This window comes from Varanus komodoensis, unplaced genomic scaffold (assembly GCF_004798865.1).
Source record: "Varanus komodoensis strain SLA01 unplaced genomic scaffold, ASM479886v1 scaffold22, whole genome shotgun sequence".
NCBI classification, from domain to species: Eukaryota; Metazoa; Chordata; class Lepidosauria; order Squamata; family Varanidae; genus Varanus; species Varanus komodoensis.
The window spans coordinates 17648867-17666123 of record NW_025335606.1 but is presented as its reverse complement, the minus strand read 5'-3'; the positions used below and the strand labels follow the sequence as shown (position 1 = coordinate 17666123).

The 17257-nt window shown below is 48.7% G+C and overlaps 1 protein-coding gene across 1 annotated transcript in view; it reads left to right on the top strand.

Moving 5' to 3' along the window:
- GRM6 (glutamate metabotropic receptor 6) overlaps positions 1 to 17257 on the top strand; it is a 36967-nt gene that overhangs the window by 9229 nt on the left and 10481 nt on the right. The window contains exons 2-8 of the mRNA XM_044431285.1: positions 1783 to 1999; positions 3901 to 4036; positions 4231 to 4385; positions 6003 to 6143; positions 11572 to 11772; positions 13118 to 13257; positions 16144 to 17079. Coding sequence (XP_044287220.1) covers positions 1783 to 1999; positions 3901 to 4036; positions 4231 to 4385; positions 6003 to 6143; positions 11572 to 11772; positions 13118 to 13257; positions 16144 to 17079 — 1926 coding nt within the window. The remainder of the gene's footprint in view (positions 1 to 1782; positions 2000 to 3900; positions 4037 to 4230; positions 4386 to 6002; positions 6144 to 11571; positions 11773 to 13117; positions 13258 to 16143; positions 17080 to 17257) is intronic.

Genomic DNA, 17257 nt, shown 5'->3' with positions numbered 1-17257 from the left:
TTCTCCAATCCTCCATGATTGGAAGGCCATCTTTTTGTTTACCATTTCCTCCTTTAAACCTTTCCTTCTTTTGACAGCAGTGACAACCCCTCCTAAGTGCCCAATTAGCACACTGGTGGGGCTACCACAGGGTGGCCAAACCCCATTTTATAAAATGTTATTGCACCTCAGACGTGTGCAAGTTATTTTGGAATATTTCTCATTTTATTTTATAGTCTATCTTGTATAAGTGCAGCTCTGTATATCTGTGTGGGTCTCAGAAAGGGATGTCTCACCTGGTTAATGTGCTGGGGAGGTACCTCTGTTGGCTCAGAGATGGTACAAATACTGTAGTTTCTCTCCTCCCTTTGCTTTTCCCTGACAGTTATCAAAAGGTGACCTGTCAAGGGAAGGCAAAAGTGTGAGGGATCTTTGACAGCAAAAAAGAGTGTGGTCAGTGGATCACCTCATGTTTTGCTTTTTAGCCCAGATTGATGCACATTTTGTATTTTTTGCTCCAAAACTCTAGCTGCATAGGAAAGTGCAAAAGTACATCCCACTCCCTTTTTCTGGGGAAAATGAGTTTTCAGATCTCCTTTTTCAAGGATGTTTTGAAAGAACAATGGATCTTTACACACACACACACACACACACTCACTCACTCACTCACTCACTCACTCACTCACACACAGAGCTCCTTACCATTTGGGGTTACTGTATTGTCCAAACTGCTCATTAACTTTTAATTCACTGCTTATCTGTTTTTCCAGCTATGCTCTGAAACTGCTTTGCTGCCAATGTAATGTTTGCTTTGCAATGATTGCATTCTATTATTTTATGCTGGTGAAACATCTCAATCACAATCTTCACTGGTGGCCAATATAAATTTGTTTATATGTCGCACCTGCATACCACCCTATAGCCACAATGCAACAAATAGATACATAAGTAAATAAAGAATAGCTGCCCGGAGCGTCTCATGGCCCATGCCCTCTGGGTCACAATTTCCTCATTTCCAAACAGTTCTATGGAGCTCTGATTGTCACTCCCCACCACCACAACAGTTACATCTGCCATTGTTACTGAAGCAGCTACAGTCTGACGTTCTTGTTGTGTTAGTGGTATGTTTCATGCTCTAACACACGTACAAGAACAAAAGTGTCCCTGTCAGTTTACCATCTGAGCTTGCTAGGAAGGGAACAGAGGTCAAGAGAAAGGACAGTACTTGGTGAAGAGGTAGGGAAGAGCTAAGAGAAAGACCAGAAAAATCCTGGCAGAAGAAGTAGGCACTGTGGAAGAGTTGGAATTGAGGTGCAAAGCCTGAGGGCCCAGTTTCATTTCAGAGCAGCTTTCAGGGACCGCAGCCCAGTTACAGGCAAACAACGAAGGCCAAAATGTGAGCATCTTTTAGCTTAAAGATCTTATTGCCAATGACCACAGCTTCGGAGGGGCATTTCAACTTTCTAGAATGGCAGGTAGAACCTAGAACAAAACCCAAACAAAAGAGACCCTTTGAGCTTTTGGGCAGTATAAAAATGTAATTAATAAATAAATACAAAAAATAAAATGCAAAACCTGGGGTAACAACACGTGGTCAGTGGCTGTGGGAGGGGTGGGACCTTTGGGGGACTCCCAGAGGGCCATACTGGGACTCCATGGATATTTGAGGTTCTGCACCCCTGGGTTGAAAGGAGAGAGCAGGACAGAGTACTGCTGGGCCAGAGGCCTGGTGGCAGCCCTGCCCTGTAACGAGGGGAGACAATGTGACTGCTTGTCACCAGTACTTTTCTCTGCACCCTGCAGATCCCCCAGATCAGCTACGCCTCCACAGCTCCTGAGCTCAGCGACAGCAACCGCTACGACTATTTCTCACGTGTGGTCCCTCCTGACTCCTACCAGGCCCAAGCCATGGTGGACATTGTCAAAGCGCTGGGCTGGAATTATGTCTCCACACTGGCCTCCGAAGGCAACTACGGCGAGAGCGGTGTCGATGCCTTTGTGCAGATCTCCCGCGAGGCTGGTGAGAGATGGGCTGCTTGATGGGTGACGCTGGGGGTGGCAGCGGCAGCCATGTGCAGCTGGAGGCTGCTGGGCACTCTGCACATGATCAGAGGCAAGTTCATCTTCTGGCAGCCTGCATGTGCAGAAAACGGTTGCCTTCAATGCACAGCCAGGAGGGCCTGGGTTGTGAGGCCAGCCACTGGTTGGTGCCCCTAACCTTGAAGCTCTGCTGTAGCTCTGCACTGAGCTGGTGCAGGGCAGCAGGGGCTGAACATGTTTTGGGAGAATCACCATGGAAAATGAAGTTAGAGCAGCAGGTTAGGGCTGCCTCCTCGTGCGAGAAACAGCTCCAGAGCTGCTCTCGGGTCAGTTGACCAGTATTAGCATCTTGACCAGTATTAGCATCTTTTTAGTTCGGGAGGGATCCCATAGAGGGGAATTAGGAGATGCAAATGTGGGTTATGTCCTCCAGAGCGAAATCCTCTTGCCTGGGGTCATGACCCTGGCCCTGAGCAGTGGTTAGCATCAGACCTGAAGGGAGGTGCTGCCAGAGTCCAGGCTCCAGCATCCCCAGCAGAGCTGCAGGACCCACAGCCCAAGGCTGCACCCAGCCTAGCAACTGGGAGCTTCTGGGGGAGACCCAGGTACATTCCAGGTAGGAAGCAACAGAGAGGTGGGACTCTGACCCACAATAAGGTTTTCCCCTGAGCCTGGGGGTGAGCCAGAAGAGGTTTAAGGCTCCCCTTGATGCACTGTATGATCAGTCAAAGGTCCTGCAAGCTTTGTGCCTGGCTATCTTTCTATGGGATCCCTCCAACTGCATCCCGCCTCCATGTGCTCATGCAGGCAAACATTGCTGAATGCTTCTCTGAGAATCCCAACCCCTGCCCCAAGTTCGTATCAGCTATAAGCAAGGGCAGCCTTCTCCAACCTGCTGGCTCCAGGTTTTGCCAGCCCCGGGGAAGTGCGTTTGCCTTCTCACCTCTGCTCTTGCTCCTCACCGCCCTCCTCTTAGTTCTGCCCGCTTGCTGGCTTGGCAGGCAGAGAACCAACGAATCAGCAGGCGGGGGCATTTGCTGCTGCCCCTCCTCACTGCCTCAATGGCCTGCGCTGTTCTGCTTATGGAGTACACTTCCCAGATTTCAACCATCCACAAGTGTGGCAAGAATTGAAGGGTCACTTCTAAGGCTCACAGAAATACCAGTTTGTGGACCTCTCTGGGCCCTCCCATGAATGTCGATCTGGCACCCACTTGAAGGGCAAACTGCATATGAAATGCAGCACACACGGCTTTCCTCCCACATCCACCCCCCTCCTGTAGGCGCCAGTGAAATCACAGGAAAGAAAGGGGATTTTCCACCAGTGATCACCCCTTTGCTTCTGCTGAAACTCACGGCCCCCAGAAGCTGCATCTGATGAAACAAAGATACACACAGCCACCTGTTTAGTTATTTAAAGCATTTTTATTCTACTCCACCAAAACATGGCTTCCTGGGTAAATTACATAAATCAGTAAAAAAGACAGGCAGGTTACAATTTATAAAGACATGACACACAAGAAAGAGCAGCTGCGGAAGGACAAGGTGAGAGTAGTTTGGCTTACAGGAACCCCTGATAAGCTTCCAAAGGAAACCACTGCTGCTCTGGACTGTAGTCTAGGACTGCAGAACAGCACAGAGTGGGGAAGAGCACAAAGACCAGAGTAGGTTTAGAAGAGGCTGGAAGGGCACCCCAGGAGCACCAGAAGCTCCCTTGTAGCAGCTCAGACTGTTTTGTCTTGGCTGGTGCTTTCCAGCATCTTGGGCAGAGGGAACTCTTTCCCATCGTCTGCTCCCGAAGCCTTTTGATACACTCTCTATGCAAAGCCGCCAAGCTTCAGTTGTCCCCAGCCCATTCCTGAAGCTCTCTTGCATCTGTCAGGTGGAGTCTGCATTGCCCAGTCCATCAAGATCCCTCGAGAACCCAAACCTGGTGAGTTTGACAAACTGATCAAGAGGTTGATGGAAACCCCCAACGCTCGCGGCATTATCATCTTTGCCAACGAGGATGACATAAAGTGAGTGTGCCTTCAGCTGCAGTTCCAAAAGAATGCAACTATGGTGCCTATCATCTTTGACACCATTGGCCATGCTGGCTGGGGCTGATGGGAGTTGTGCCCCCAAGCCTCTGAAGGGCACCACCACCATGAGGCTGCCAGCCACTGCATGCTGGGTGTGATGCTAACCTGCATTTCTTTTGCACCTCCTGCAGGCGAGTGCTGGAAGCAGCACGCAACGCCAACCTGACGGGGCAGTTCCTGTGGGTAGGTTCGGACAGCTGGGGGGCCAAGATCTCCCCCATTTTGAAGCAAGAGGAGGTGGCCGAAGGAGCTGTGACCATCTTACCCAAAAGGGCCTCTATTGAAGGTAATAAGGGCTGTGACCCCTCAGTGAGTGCCTTAGTGGGGGGCAGGGAGATAGAGAAAACAAGAGAGCACCTTTCTGCTTTGGAAAATGGGACCTCAGCTAAAGCACTCTTCTTCCTGTTTATTTCTCACTCAAGCACATTCATTTACCCATAAGCTTAATTCGTGGAGACAATCCAGGCTTAAACACTGCTCTGTAAGTGTCCTAGTTGAGAATATGAGATGGTGTTAAAGGGCATTAAGGGGTGGCTAATCCAATTTAAGTGGATCCAGGTGTCCATAACTTAATGCTCTCAGGGCACAATCCGATGCATGTTTTGACAGGCAAAAATCCTACAACTCCCAGCATTCTCCAGCCAGACGGTTTTTCTTTCCAAACATACACAGGATGGCTGGCTTGAGTCAACACTTCCTAGCTCTGGGAGCCTGTAGGCTACACAGAAGCAAGCCTTTTGCCACACTTTTATTGCATTTTTGAGGGCAGCCTAGGGATTCCCATCTATTAGGGGTTTGGATTCATTGGACCAGAGGAGTGGCTATCCAGGATTCATTTTTTGTATGATGTGATCCTGCAGGAGAAAGGCAAGGGGCGTTGGTAGAGAGGGCAGAGGGAACATGGCTTTCCATGACCTGTGCAGAAATGAGATCTTTTGAGTTGAGTGGTCAGGCTGAATGGAGAGAAGCGTATCCACTGCAGCTTTTCTATATCACAGAGTTCTCACATGGAGCTGTAATTCACTTACTGATTCCTGGCTGTTTAATGCATTTTATAGTCTACTTTCTGATTTTTTTAAAAAAAGCACCATTCAGGGCAACCTGGTATGTAATCACTGAGGACATGGAGCTATTGTCCCTATTTAAAAAGGTGAAAAATTACATGTCTGAAGGAGGAGAGGCAGTGATAACAAATCTGAAGATTTCAACTGAGGGGAGAAAAAAAGGATGGCAAGTGAGATCTTGAAAAAGGAGGAAATGTTTAGCATGAGCCAAACCTCACCATGAGATGGCCTTGCAATCTGTTGCCAGAGGCCCAGCTCCAATCCTGCACATGCTTGGAGAGAAAGTGCTCTGAGCACGTGCAGAATGCCTGTGCCCCACCACCGGTTAAAGATGGTGAATAGTGGCAGCCACTCCAGTGACCAGCTACAAAGGAAAATGCTGTTTCTGTTGAGAGAGTAAGTTTTGAATGTCATAGTTTGGCCTGCAGGAATGAGAAAAAAACCACCCTGCTGACATTTCTACATAACTTTTAGAGATGGAAGGGAGGTCATTGCCTCTAATCATCTTAGTTCCTACGTACCTGGGATAAAATCGGGGGAATGCTGGAGGGAGGGGATTTCCTGACGACTCGGATACAGACACACACCGGAGGGCTGCCAACTGACTAGGAAAACACCCCAGCCCAGCCCGCTCCTGTGTCTTTCACATAAGCACAGACTGCAGAAACCTGCAGGGGAAGCTTATTCTTGTTTGCCTGCTGCAAATATCTCCGGATCAAGCTACTGTTGAAAAGGCGGAGCTATGGAGGCTGGCAACACCTTGCAAGGCCGCCTTGCCTGCCGAGTCCTCGATCTGCTTCGCTCACTCACTTGCCCTCTTTTTCCATGCTTTTGCGGAGGTTTCGACCAATACTTCACCACGCGCTCCCTGGAGAACAATCGGCGCAACATCTGGTTCGCTGAGTTCTGGGAAGAGGATTTCAAATGTAAACTCACCCGCCCGGGATTGAAGCCTGATGAGATGGCGCGGAAATGTACCGGTATGGATACTCCGGATGCGGAAAGGGATGTGGGGGGGGGGGTGCTCCAAACAGGAAGGGGGAATGTAAAGCACAGCTCTTGCCCAACACATGCTCTTGCCCAAACACACAATCTTGCCCTTTATGATTGATTCCTCCTGCACCTGGAGGGCCGTCCGATCATAGGGCAGAGCGAGACAGCCCTCTTAGAGGCTGAGGGGGGAGAAATACCCCTCAGCAAGGGGACTGAGGGGCAAGAAATTCCCCTCCACACATGGCCCGTCTTAAGCCCCGTAAGCCCCTGGGTCCCCTCAGGCTGAGTGAGGACACTGTGCCATCAGAGCTGACTTTCATCAGGCCCTTTGCTTGGCTTTGGCATGGGAGTTGGAGGGAAAAAGGAGAGGAGCCTGAGGTTTCGCCTCTGTCAGCCAAATATTGGGGTCAGCCCTGCACCCTGGATGTGCACTAATCGCAGGGTTGGGCAGTGGTGGTGGGGAAATGTTATCAGGAAGTTACAGGGCCTTTCACAGTTCCACAGGGAGTGGAGGAGATTAGACTCACAAATCCCTCCCCTGGGCCCAGTGGAAAGGAGCAGGGTTCTCTCTATCTTGGAGCCCTCCTCACTACTGCCCTGCAGTTCCGTTCAAATGCTTTCAGTCAATGCAAGTTGAATCTGGTTTGCTTTCCTGAGATCCATGTGGTCACTGCAAATGCCCTCCTTTCTTCCTGCCCACATTCTCTTCTGCCCTTCTGTGTTGCCTGCAACGAAACCACTCCATGTTGCTGCTGGACAAAAAAAGACACTGAATTTTGTCCTGCCTCAGCAGCTGCTCAGCACTGACCAGTGTGCTGGATTCTTTGCCTGAATTGTATCCCTTTAAACAAAATACAAAAGGATTAAATGAATGCATTATGGCAGCCTCGCAAAGAAATCCAACAGAAGTCAGGAGCAGACAAAACTAGCAGGAGCTCACCTGCCTACAGATACACGAGTTAGCTTTTAGTGGCTGAGTGTGTGTGAATGGGGAGGGAGGTCTAAAGCAGGTGTGCAGACAGTCCAGATGCTGGGGTTTCTAGCCTGTGGCCCCACCCCACCCTCTGAGATGCAGCACCCCTCCCCACAGGAAATTATGCAAAGTAAATTATTGGGGAAAAGCCCCAGACTCCAGACTTTGTGAGCCTAGCTTCTGCTGCCCCATCCAGCCCACTGCAGGAGGGGCAGCAGAGGACTTCCCCAGCTCCCCACACCTCCTGCTCTGCATTTCTGCTGTGGATATTGTCAGAATCCCGGAATCTCAATTTGAGAAGAGGGAATAAAACTCGGGTTTGTGGGAAAGACCAAGCGTCCAGACCATCTGAGGCTTTATTGTATTTACCCCAAGGTTCCCGCGGTACTCACGATAATGCATGCATTACCGGGCAGGCAGAGATGGACTCTGCAGCAAAGCTTCAGTACCATTACAGGGCATGTATAGGTACACAGGTACAGGGCAATTAGTGACAGAATGCAGAGATTACAATAAGATTCTGAGGTCATCACATACAGCACAGATAAAGAAATGTCAGTCAATCACACAGTGACAATAAGATTGCAATATTTCAAATTGCAGTGTATTGACACTTCAGTTCAGTAGCTTGAACCCATCTCCAGGTCTGCTTAGACATGTAAATTGAAGCTACTGAGAAACTATGCATGAACTCAAGATTCTTATCTAGACTCTAAACATTCTGAATTGGCCAGGGCACATGGAGCCTCTGGGGTAGGAAGATACTTCCTTGAATTCCAACAATGATTATTTAATCATTGTGAAGGCATACAATGTAAATTTGGACTAAATGGCCTGTGTACTGTAGCTTACAGCTAAAGGTGAGAGAAAGGAGTGGGGGAATGCCATTTTAAACAGTGACTGCTTGGTTTTGAGAAGGAAAACAGGATTTGATCCCACAATGCAAAGGCACACAGAAGTAATGCTTTTCAGATAGGATTTATCCAAATTTTCCCAACAATATAAAGAACATCTCACCCTAGTACAGATGACTGGCAGGGTGCCTTGGCCAGAGGGAAACTGGATAAGCAACTTCAAGGGCTCCTGCCCTGCTCTTTGTTCAAATGGCTCTTTGTCTTTTCTCTTGCTTATGAACAGATTGGGCTTATGAACAGATTGGGCTTATGAACAGATTGGGCTTATGAACAGAATTGCTTGGACAGAGTGGCCTATCAAACAGAGGAGCTCTTCTAAGAAAGGATTCATCTTTGTACAGAGGAACACCTGGCCATCCAGCTGCTGGGGCAAGCAGTGCCGTTGGGGCAAATAGCAGCTAGTGGCAGGGGTCTGTGCCAATTGTTTGGGGGGAACCAGCCTGAGTCCAAACTGCATTTTAAAAAATACATCTTTTTTAAACAATAGAGCAGGGGTCTCAAACTCAACTTACCTGGGGGTCGCTGGAAGTAGAGTCTGGGTGAGGGTGGGCCTCATCAAGTATTCCACAAAAAAAGGATTTCAAGTATTCCAAAAAAAAGTACAACTGATCCAATCTTCTCAATCTTTACTAATAATAATTCAGAACATGAACGGTTCTTCAGAACATAGGCTTCTCTTACTTCCTCCTACTCCTTGCTGCCAGAGACCTGACAGTGCTTCCTCTTACGCAGCTGAGCCACATTTGGCTTGAGGGAGGAAGCAACTGAGACCCTCAGTATGGCTTGAAGATGCTCATCAGTAAGTTTGGACCTGAACTTTGACTTATTAAAGTTCATGGTGGAGAAGAGCTTTTCACACAGATAGGTGCTCCCAAAAAGGCACATGGTCCTCTTGAACATCCTGGAAAGCTCAGGGAAGGTAAGGGGCAATTCTCTCAAAAATTGTCCAAGCTTGTCTGCTTTTCCACTCACCTCCCTGAACTTGGCTTTGAGTTCAGAATTGCACTGCAGGTCAATTAGCTCCATTTGAAGCACAAGGGGGGCATCTTCTGCATCGAAGGAGAAGGGGTCAGCAAAAATGTGAAAAGTGGCTCTGTGTGTCTTGAAATCTGCAAACCTGTGATCAAATTCTTCCTGTAGCTTTACAATGGCATCAGCATACTTCTCACCGCTGAATGGTGTGCCAGAATCCATGAGTGCCTTGCATGCTGGGAAATGGCAGAGGTTTGTCTGAGAAAGCTGGGCTTTCCATAACACAAGTTTTGTGGAGAATGCTCTGACATTGTCATAGGCAGCACTGACAAGCTGCCCCTGGCCTTGTAATTTCTTGTTCAGTACATTCAGCTCCTGTGTGATGTCAACAAGAAAACCTGAGTCCATGAGCCATTTGGGATCACTTAGTACAGGAACAGCCATCCCATCTTTCTCCATGAAGATTTTCACCTCTGCTCTCAACTCAAAAAACCTCTTCAAGACGTTTCCCCTGCTAAGCCAACGTACCTCGGTGTAGTAGAGCACATCCTCATATGCTGACTCTATTTCCTCTAAAAAGGCATGGACCTGCCGGTGCTTTAAGCCCCTGGATCTGATATGGTTGATGCATTTCACAATGTCAGACATCACATTGTCAGACTTCAGGCATTTGCTGCAAAGGGCCTGCTGATGGATAATTCAGTGCAGAGCAATGGCCTCTTCCACAGCCTCTTCTTCCAATTTTCTTTGAACAAGTGCCATGACTCCATTTCTGCTCCCTGTCATTGATGGCACTCCGTCGGTTATTATTCCAGCAAAACTCTTCCATAGTAAGCCAGCATCTGCAATGGCATCACACAACTGGCGGAATATCTCCTGAGCGGTGATCTGGCCATGCATTGGAATCACTGTGAGTAACTCCTCCATCACTTCAAAATTGTCATCAACACCACGGACATATATTGCGAGCTGCGCAGAGTCAGTGATGTCTGTGCTTTCATCAAGAGCGACTGAGTATGCATGAAAATGTTTAGCTTTCTCACGCAGTTGATCGTAAATGTTACCTGACAGGTCAGAAATGCGCTCTGCCACTGTGTTGGCTGAGAGGCTGATGTTGCTAAACTGACCCTTTTTTTCCGGACAGACTATACTTGCAGCCTGTAACATGCACTTTTTGATGAACTCGCCATCTTTAAATGGCTTTCCTGCCTTAGCAATCATCTCACTCACTACGTAGCTGGCTTCGACTGCTGCATCACTCTCTTTGCTTGCTTTCTTGAAAAAATCTTGTTGCCTCAGTAGACATGTTTTAAGTTTGGCGACAGTCCTCTCTCTCATCTCCCTGGTATTTTGCATACTCCTCAGCATGTCTAGTTGAGCAATGACGTCTGATGTTGTATTCCTTGTGCACCGCAACTTTCTCTGTGCATATAAGACACGTTGGGATGCCCCTGTGCTCAACAAAAAAAATTCCGTCTCCCACTTCTCCTGAAATTGTCTGTGCTCATCGCCAACCTTTCTCTTCACGGCAGGTTTTGAGAAAGACATGACTGGGGCTGGGTGACAAAAAAAAATGTATTTGCACTGGGTGACAGGATATATTTTCCCTTCACTCAGTGACACTCCCGAATCACGTTTCAAGTGACTAACGTTAATTTGTGTTGCTGTCACGATCCTGAGCTATGGTAGCCCACAGGTGACAAAAATTATAAAACGCCCAGGCAATGTTCCCTCTAAGCTGCGCAGCGGGACGGGTGGGGCACGGGGGAGGGGCCCTGTGGCCTTCAAAGCGCCGGCGGTGCCCAGGCCGGTCTCTGGGAGCGATGCGGGATGAGCGGCCCACCACCACCGCTGCTGCCCAAGGCCGACCGTCCCGGCACGCAGCTTAGAGGGAACGTTGCATCCAGGGTAACGACTCACGCAGGTGCGTGTGAGAAAAATGCACAGGCCGCACTATCAGTAAACTTTGATATCAAGTGGGGACCACAAAATATTGTCCCACAGGCCGCAATTGGCCCATGGGCTGTGAGCTTGAGACCCCTGCAATAGAGCAATTGTGAACATCTTTGTTGAATGTATTTTAAAGGCCTGGGAAATGAAAATAGATATTAAGATAGATGATAGAAATATAAAGATATAGAGACAGATTTGCCTCATACCTAAAGAGAGCAGCTGGACACAAGGGGAGAGACTTCTGTTGGTGTCCCTGCTAGCCAGGTGACTTACAGACCAGCTAAACCAAGTGCCAATGAGGTTCAGACAGGCGGAGATTCTTTCAGTTTTCTTTATTCAGTCTTTCTATACTCACTGCCTCTTTATCAATGTTCTTTTGCCTTCCCTTTTTCCTCTCCAAAGCAAGCAGTTATACAAAAAGCAAATGGCGTTTGTTAAGCTAAAAGCAAATAATATTAGTTAAGCTAATCAGGCTCCTTCACTTCCAAAAGCAGGGCACCATGACAAAAATAGGTATCGCTGCAAGTGTTTCATTATGTGATGGAGTGTGATGACCCCACTTGGCTCAGCTGTGACCCATGTTTCTCCCGGCCCCTTTTCCAGGGGACGAGAGGATCGGTCGTGATTCAACCTATGAGCAGGAGGGGAAAGTGCAGTTTGTGATTGACGCAGTCTATGCCATGGCCCATGCCTTGCATAACATGCACTTGGAGCTCTGCCCCGGCCACATCGGCGTGTGCGACAAGATGGACCCCATTCATGGGCGTACCCTACTGCGCTACATCCTGGCCGTCAACTTCAACGGTGAGATCTGCAGCAAGTCCCTCTGGAGGTGTCAGTTTGGGAGGTGGAAGGCAACCCAAGCCGAGCTTGTTCAGATTCTCAACAGTTCAGAACCTCAGTCTGGGGCTGACGTAAGCGTGTAACAGATGCGGAGCTTTTAAATCTTTCCTTCTGAAGTAGCACAAAGTACCTGGGTGTGCATTCAATACTATTGCCTTCTTCTTCCACTGATTAACGTGGGTTGGGGCACATTTAATGCAAATTTTCCTAAGTGGCTCATTTTGCCTACCCTTGAATAGCTCTGCAAACTTAGGAATGCATGGGTTCTGATCACAGGTTGTGCTTTTATTGCAGAGGTGTGGATGCATATTTATTATATGTATATCCATCCTTTCCTTTCCTTCATATAACCCTCCTCCTCCTCTCTATTTTATTCCCATACCAACAGCCCTGTAAGTTAGGTTAGGCTGAGAACCTAAGTGACCTAAAGTCACCTGCTGAGCTCCAGGGCTGAACTAAAATTCTGCACATTCCCCTCCCCTTTAAAATGTTCCTGCTTTTGAAATGAAACACAGGAACAATCCTGTGCATGTTTAGACTGAAAAGATCTTGCAAGTGCCAGTGTGGCTGAAGAATGCTGGGAGCTGTTGAACCTTTTTCTGCATAACATGCATGGGATGGCACCCTAAGTAATGATAGCACCACCACTCCCAATGGCTTCAGCTACTGGAGGGGGAGCGATACAGCTGGATAGCATGTGGCTGTCTGTGAGGGTGATGGCCATGGAAGAGGGACCTTTTTGCCATGCCACTTTAGGTTATGTGCATGTGCACATTGTACATGCAAACGCACATTCAGTGCATTTGATTACATTTGCACATTCACAAGGAAACAACACTTCTATTCTCTGGACATTTGAAACTAGAAACTTGGGGACAACGCTAGCCTGAAAACTTCTTCCTGCCTTGCTCATTTTGTTTGTGGAGAGAGTTTTTGAAGTCGGGGAGCATACAGAGATGTGATTTTCTCTGCCCACCAACCCTTGCAGCTTGAAATGGGAACATAAGAACATCAGAAGAGCCTTGCAGGATGTGGTCAAAGTCCATTTGGTCCAGATTCTTTTCACTCAGCGGCCAACCAGATGTCTGTGGGAAGGCTACAAGCTGGGCAAAATGCTATAGCACCCTCCAACCCAACCCAACCCATGTTTCCCCGCAACTGATCCTGGATGTAGCACAGAGCCATCAGGACTAGCAGCCACTGATAGCCTGTTCCTCCATGAATTTACCTAATCCCTCTTTCCACTCATTTCAGCCCAAAGAGGCATCAGTGTCCTATCTGTGACCCAACCCTTCCCTTCTTGCAGGCAGTGCTGGAACGCCGGTGATGTTCAATGAGAATGGAGATGCCCCTGGCCGCTATGACATTTTCCAGTATCAGCTGACCAACACCACGGCCCCCGGGTACAAGGCCATCGGGCAGTGGACTGAATACCTGCGTCTGAACGTGAGTGACACAGTCCAGCGTTAGTAGCAGGAAAGGGAGGAGCAGAAGAATCCAGCAGGATCCATCTGTCTCTAGCTTGCCTACCTGTCTGTCCTTTGGAATTACATGCAAGCATGGAACAAAGCAGTCATGCCAACTGCTTTAGAAGCTGAGCCAGCAGTAATCAGCAGCTGGCATCCCAGAGTAATTGAGTGCCCTGGGCAAGGCTGTCCCGGTAGCATCTGGACCTCCCAAGGGCAGGCAGCTGGGCCATCACAACAGACCATGGTCTGTCTCATCCTACATCCCGTTCTCACATCCTGAGTGCAACAGCCCAGGATGCAACTGGTTGCAACTTCCCCAGCAGTGACTAGTGGCCATTGATAGCTTTCTCCTCCCATGAAGTTTTCCAATCCCCTTTTAAAGCCATCTATATTGGTGGATTTTAAATTTCTACAGCATCTCAGAGCAACATTGCACTGTTTACTCTGGAGCAATGTGGAAAATTTAAGATGCTGGTTGGGGGACCACCAACTCAGGAGGAGGTGCATGTTGCCAGAACTCACCTCTCCAAAGAACTCTCCATCTACAGATGTGTGCTTACTTGGCAGGGCACCGCTGCCCTTGAACTAAACCAAAGGTGGCAAATCGCTTTCCACCTCTGAGCTGAATTCGATTTTGACTGCATGCCTAAGCAAGGCCAAAAGGGGTGGTTTAAAAATGCCAGAAATATTTTTAAAAAACAGCCTCATTTAGTTAAATTTATCTTGAAGCTCTTTGGGAGAGGCTTTTCAGCCATTTTAGAATAGGAAAAAACTGCAAATGCCAGGAAACCACTGAACAAATGAATGTTGAGGGGAAGGAAGCAGGCAGGGCTGGGGAAGGGGAAGGAATAGGGCCATCTGAAAAGCTGTGGGGGCAAACTTGGCTTGCGGATCTGAGGTTCACACCCCAAACTAAGGGCTCTTGGTGCTTCCCTGATGCACCCCGATGAGTAGGGGCTGATATAATCAAAGCAAGCTCTAAAACTGAGACATTCCAGTGAACCATGCGCGGTCAGAAGCAGCAGATGGCAAGATACCATCAAATAAGATGTGCATTCATTCTCCATTGCCACAGTGGACCATAACTGGCAGGTTGCTTGGAGATGCGATGCCTTATCTATCATGAAACGAGAATACCAAGTATTCCCATATTGTAGTTTTACTGCACTGACTGTGCTTTAGACTAAATCTCCGCTATATTGACCAGAGTGAATCATTAAAATGGAAGATCAAATAACAATAACATTAACATTATTACACTTATACCCCACCTTTCCTCCTCTTGCATGGTGGCTTCCAAGGTTCTCTTCCTTGCCATTTTATCATCACAACAACCCTGTGAGGTAGACTAGGCCTGAAGGTCAGTGCTTGGCCCAGAGTTACTGAGTGTGGGCCAGAATCCAAAGCTCCTAGATCCCAGCCCCACATTTCAACCACTCTGTGACACTGGCTTCCAACTACAGATGTAGGAAAAGTGCTGAAGAGCCAAAGGGCAAAACAAAGATAGCAAGTACCTAATGCATTTCCAAAAGAAGTTCCTTTATCAAGGAAGGTTTATTTGTAAAAACTAATCTTAATACCACCCAAAGAGAAGGCACCGTTCCCTTCTCTGTTCTTCCCCTACACTTGTATAATTTCACTGGGACACCCATACAGGGTGCAACCGAGGCCAAATGGTTAAAGCTTTTTATATAGTGTATTATTTACACCAATAGCACAAAATTTGCCTAGAGGAAACTAGTCAGGAAGACACTGCTGTGCTCTGAATGCACCCTAATGCAATAAAGCAACCTTTATTGTGATTATTATTGCTGGTAACTTAGAAATCATTGTACATTGATATACAACTTAAATATTTAAATATGCTTGAGCGAGGAATAATTGTGCAGTTTGTACTCATTTACTGCAGGAGGCCCAAATGACATTTTTCAAGTGTAAGATGCTCCTAGCCATCAGAAAGTGCTAATTTTTTTCCATCAAGAAACAGGAAGTGATTCCCTTCCAGCCCTCCAAATAAATTGATTCCTCTATTGCAGTCATGAGTTGCATGACAAATGTGACTGACGGAACAATCCCCACAGGTACCTGTCGGATGGGTGGCATCACCCAGGGCCAAGTGACGACCGTATAGCACTGTAAGGAAAAACAGCAAGCTGATTGTGATGGTGCACATGAAAGTATGTGTAACTGATGCGCCCTGGCTGGTGTTGCTTGGGGGATAAAAGGCAGGGCAATCTAGGCAGAGCAATTTGGATTCAAAACAGTTTTAGGCCACTCTCTGTTTTAGCTTAATGTGTCTCTTGTGATGCTATAAAGCTAATACTGAGGTGCACTCAGGAAGGTCTTCTGAACTGGCATTAAAGATCAGAGGATACAAATATAAGAAATAAAGGCAAGCAATATTAACAGAAAGCACTCCAAAGTCCTGTCCTCTGGATATCTCTTTCCAAGGTTCTACATGTAAGGAATGCTTTCGACGCAATCCAAAGGATTTGAGGGCATACGCTAGGATAGACTCTGCTCACATGAGGCCCTATTCCTGGCCCTGTGTTAGGCATCCCCGTGAACTTACTGCCTGGCCCAGGGGCAAGCTGTCTTTCTCATCTTCAGGTTAAGGAACCCCTGATGACCTTCTAAGAAACACCTTCAAGGGCCCCAGGCTCGGCATGGGGGGACTCCTACTTTGCATGCAGTGGGCCTATGTACAGTTCCCAGCATCTCCAGGTAGGGGCCAGTGCAGCCAGTTGGTATCAGCCATACTGGACTAGACAGGCCCATTCCAACGAGATGGCATCCTGCACCCCTCTTGCATGGAGTCCCCGGGAAGGCACTACTCTACAGCAGCACTCTCTGTCTCCCACAGATGGAGGACATGCAGTGGTCGGGCGGCCAAAAGGACATCCCCTCTTCGGTGTGCAGTCTCCCATGCAACCCAGGAGAGAGGAAGAAGATGGTGAAGGGGGTGCCGTGTTGCTGGCACTGTGAGCTGTGCGACGGCTACCAGTACCAGCTGGATGAGTTCACCTGTGAGATGTGCCCCTTCGATATGCGGCCCAACCACAACCGCACTGCCTGCCGCCCCACACCCATTGTCAAGCTGGAGTGGAGCTCCCCCTGGGCTGTGCTGCCCATCTTCCTGGCCATCCTGGGCATCCTGGGCACCACCTTCATTGTTATCACCTTCATCCGGTTCAACAACACGCCCATTGTCCGCGCGTCAGGCCGTGAGCTGAGCTACGTCCTGCTCACAGGCATCTTCCTCATCTACTCCATCACCTTCCTGATGATTGCCGAGCCCGGGGTGGGCATCTGTGCCCTCCGCCGCCTCTTCCTGGGCTTGGGCATGGCCATCAGCTATTCGGCGTTGCTGACCAAGACCAACCGCATCTACCGCATCTTCGAGCAGGGCAAGAAGTCCGTGACACCGCCCAAGTTCATCAGCCCCACCTCACAGCTGGTCATCACCTTCAGCCTCATGTCTGTGCAAGTGGTGGCTGTGGTCATCTGGCTGGGGGTGCAGCCCCCACACAGCATCATCGACTACGAGGAGCAGCGCACGCCCAACCCCGAATCCGCCCAGGGGGTGCTCAAGTGTGACATGTCGGACCTCTCCATCATCTGCTGCCTGAGCTACAGCATTGTCTTGATGGTCACCTGCACCGTCTATGCCATCAAGGCCCGTGGGGTGCCCGAGAACTTCAACGAGGCCAAGCCCATCGGCTTCACCATGTACACCACCTGCATCGTCTGGCTGGCCTTCGTACCCATCTTCTTCGGCACAGCGCAGTCAGCGGAGAAGGTGGGAGGGACCATGCTGGCGTGGGGTGTGATGTGGGAGGAGTGGCCAGCTTGGGGGATGCCTGAAGAAGGGGCCAAACGTGGCAGCCCTTCAGGGGGCTAAATGACATGCTTTGTTAATGTGTAGCATGTGGGGAACATCTGCTCTGGGGACTCAGCCCAGCTTGCCCTAAGGCCCC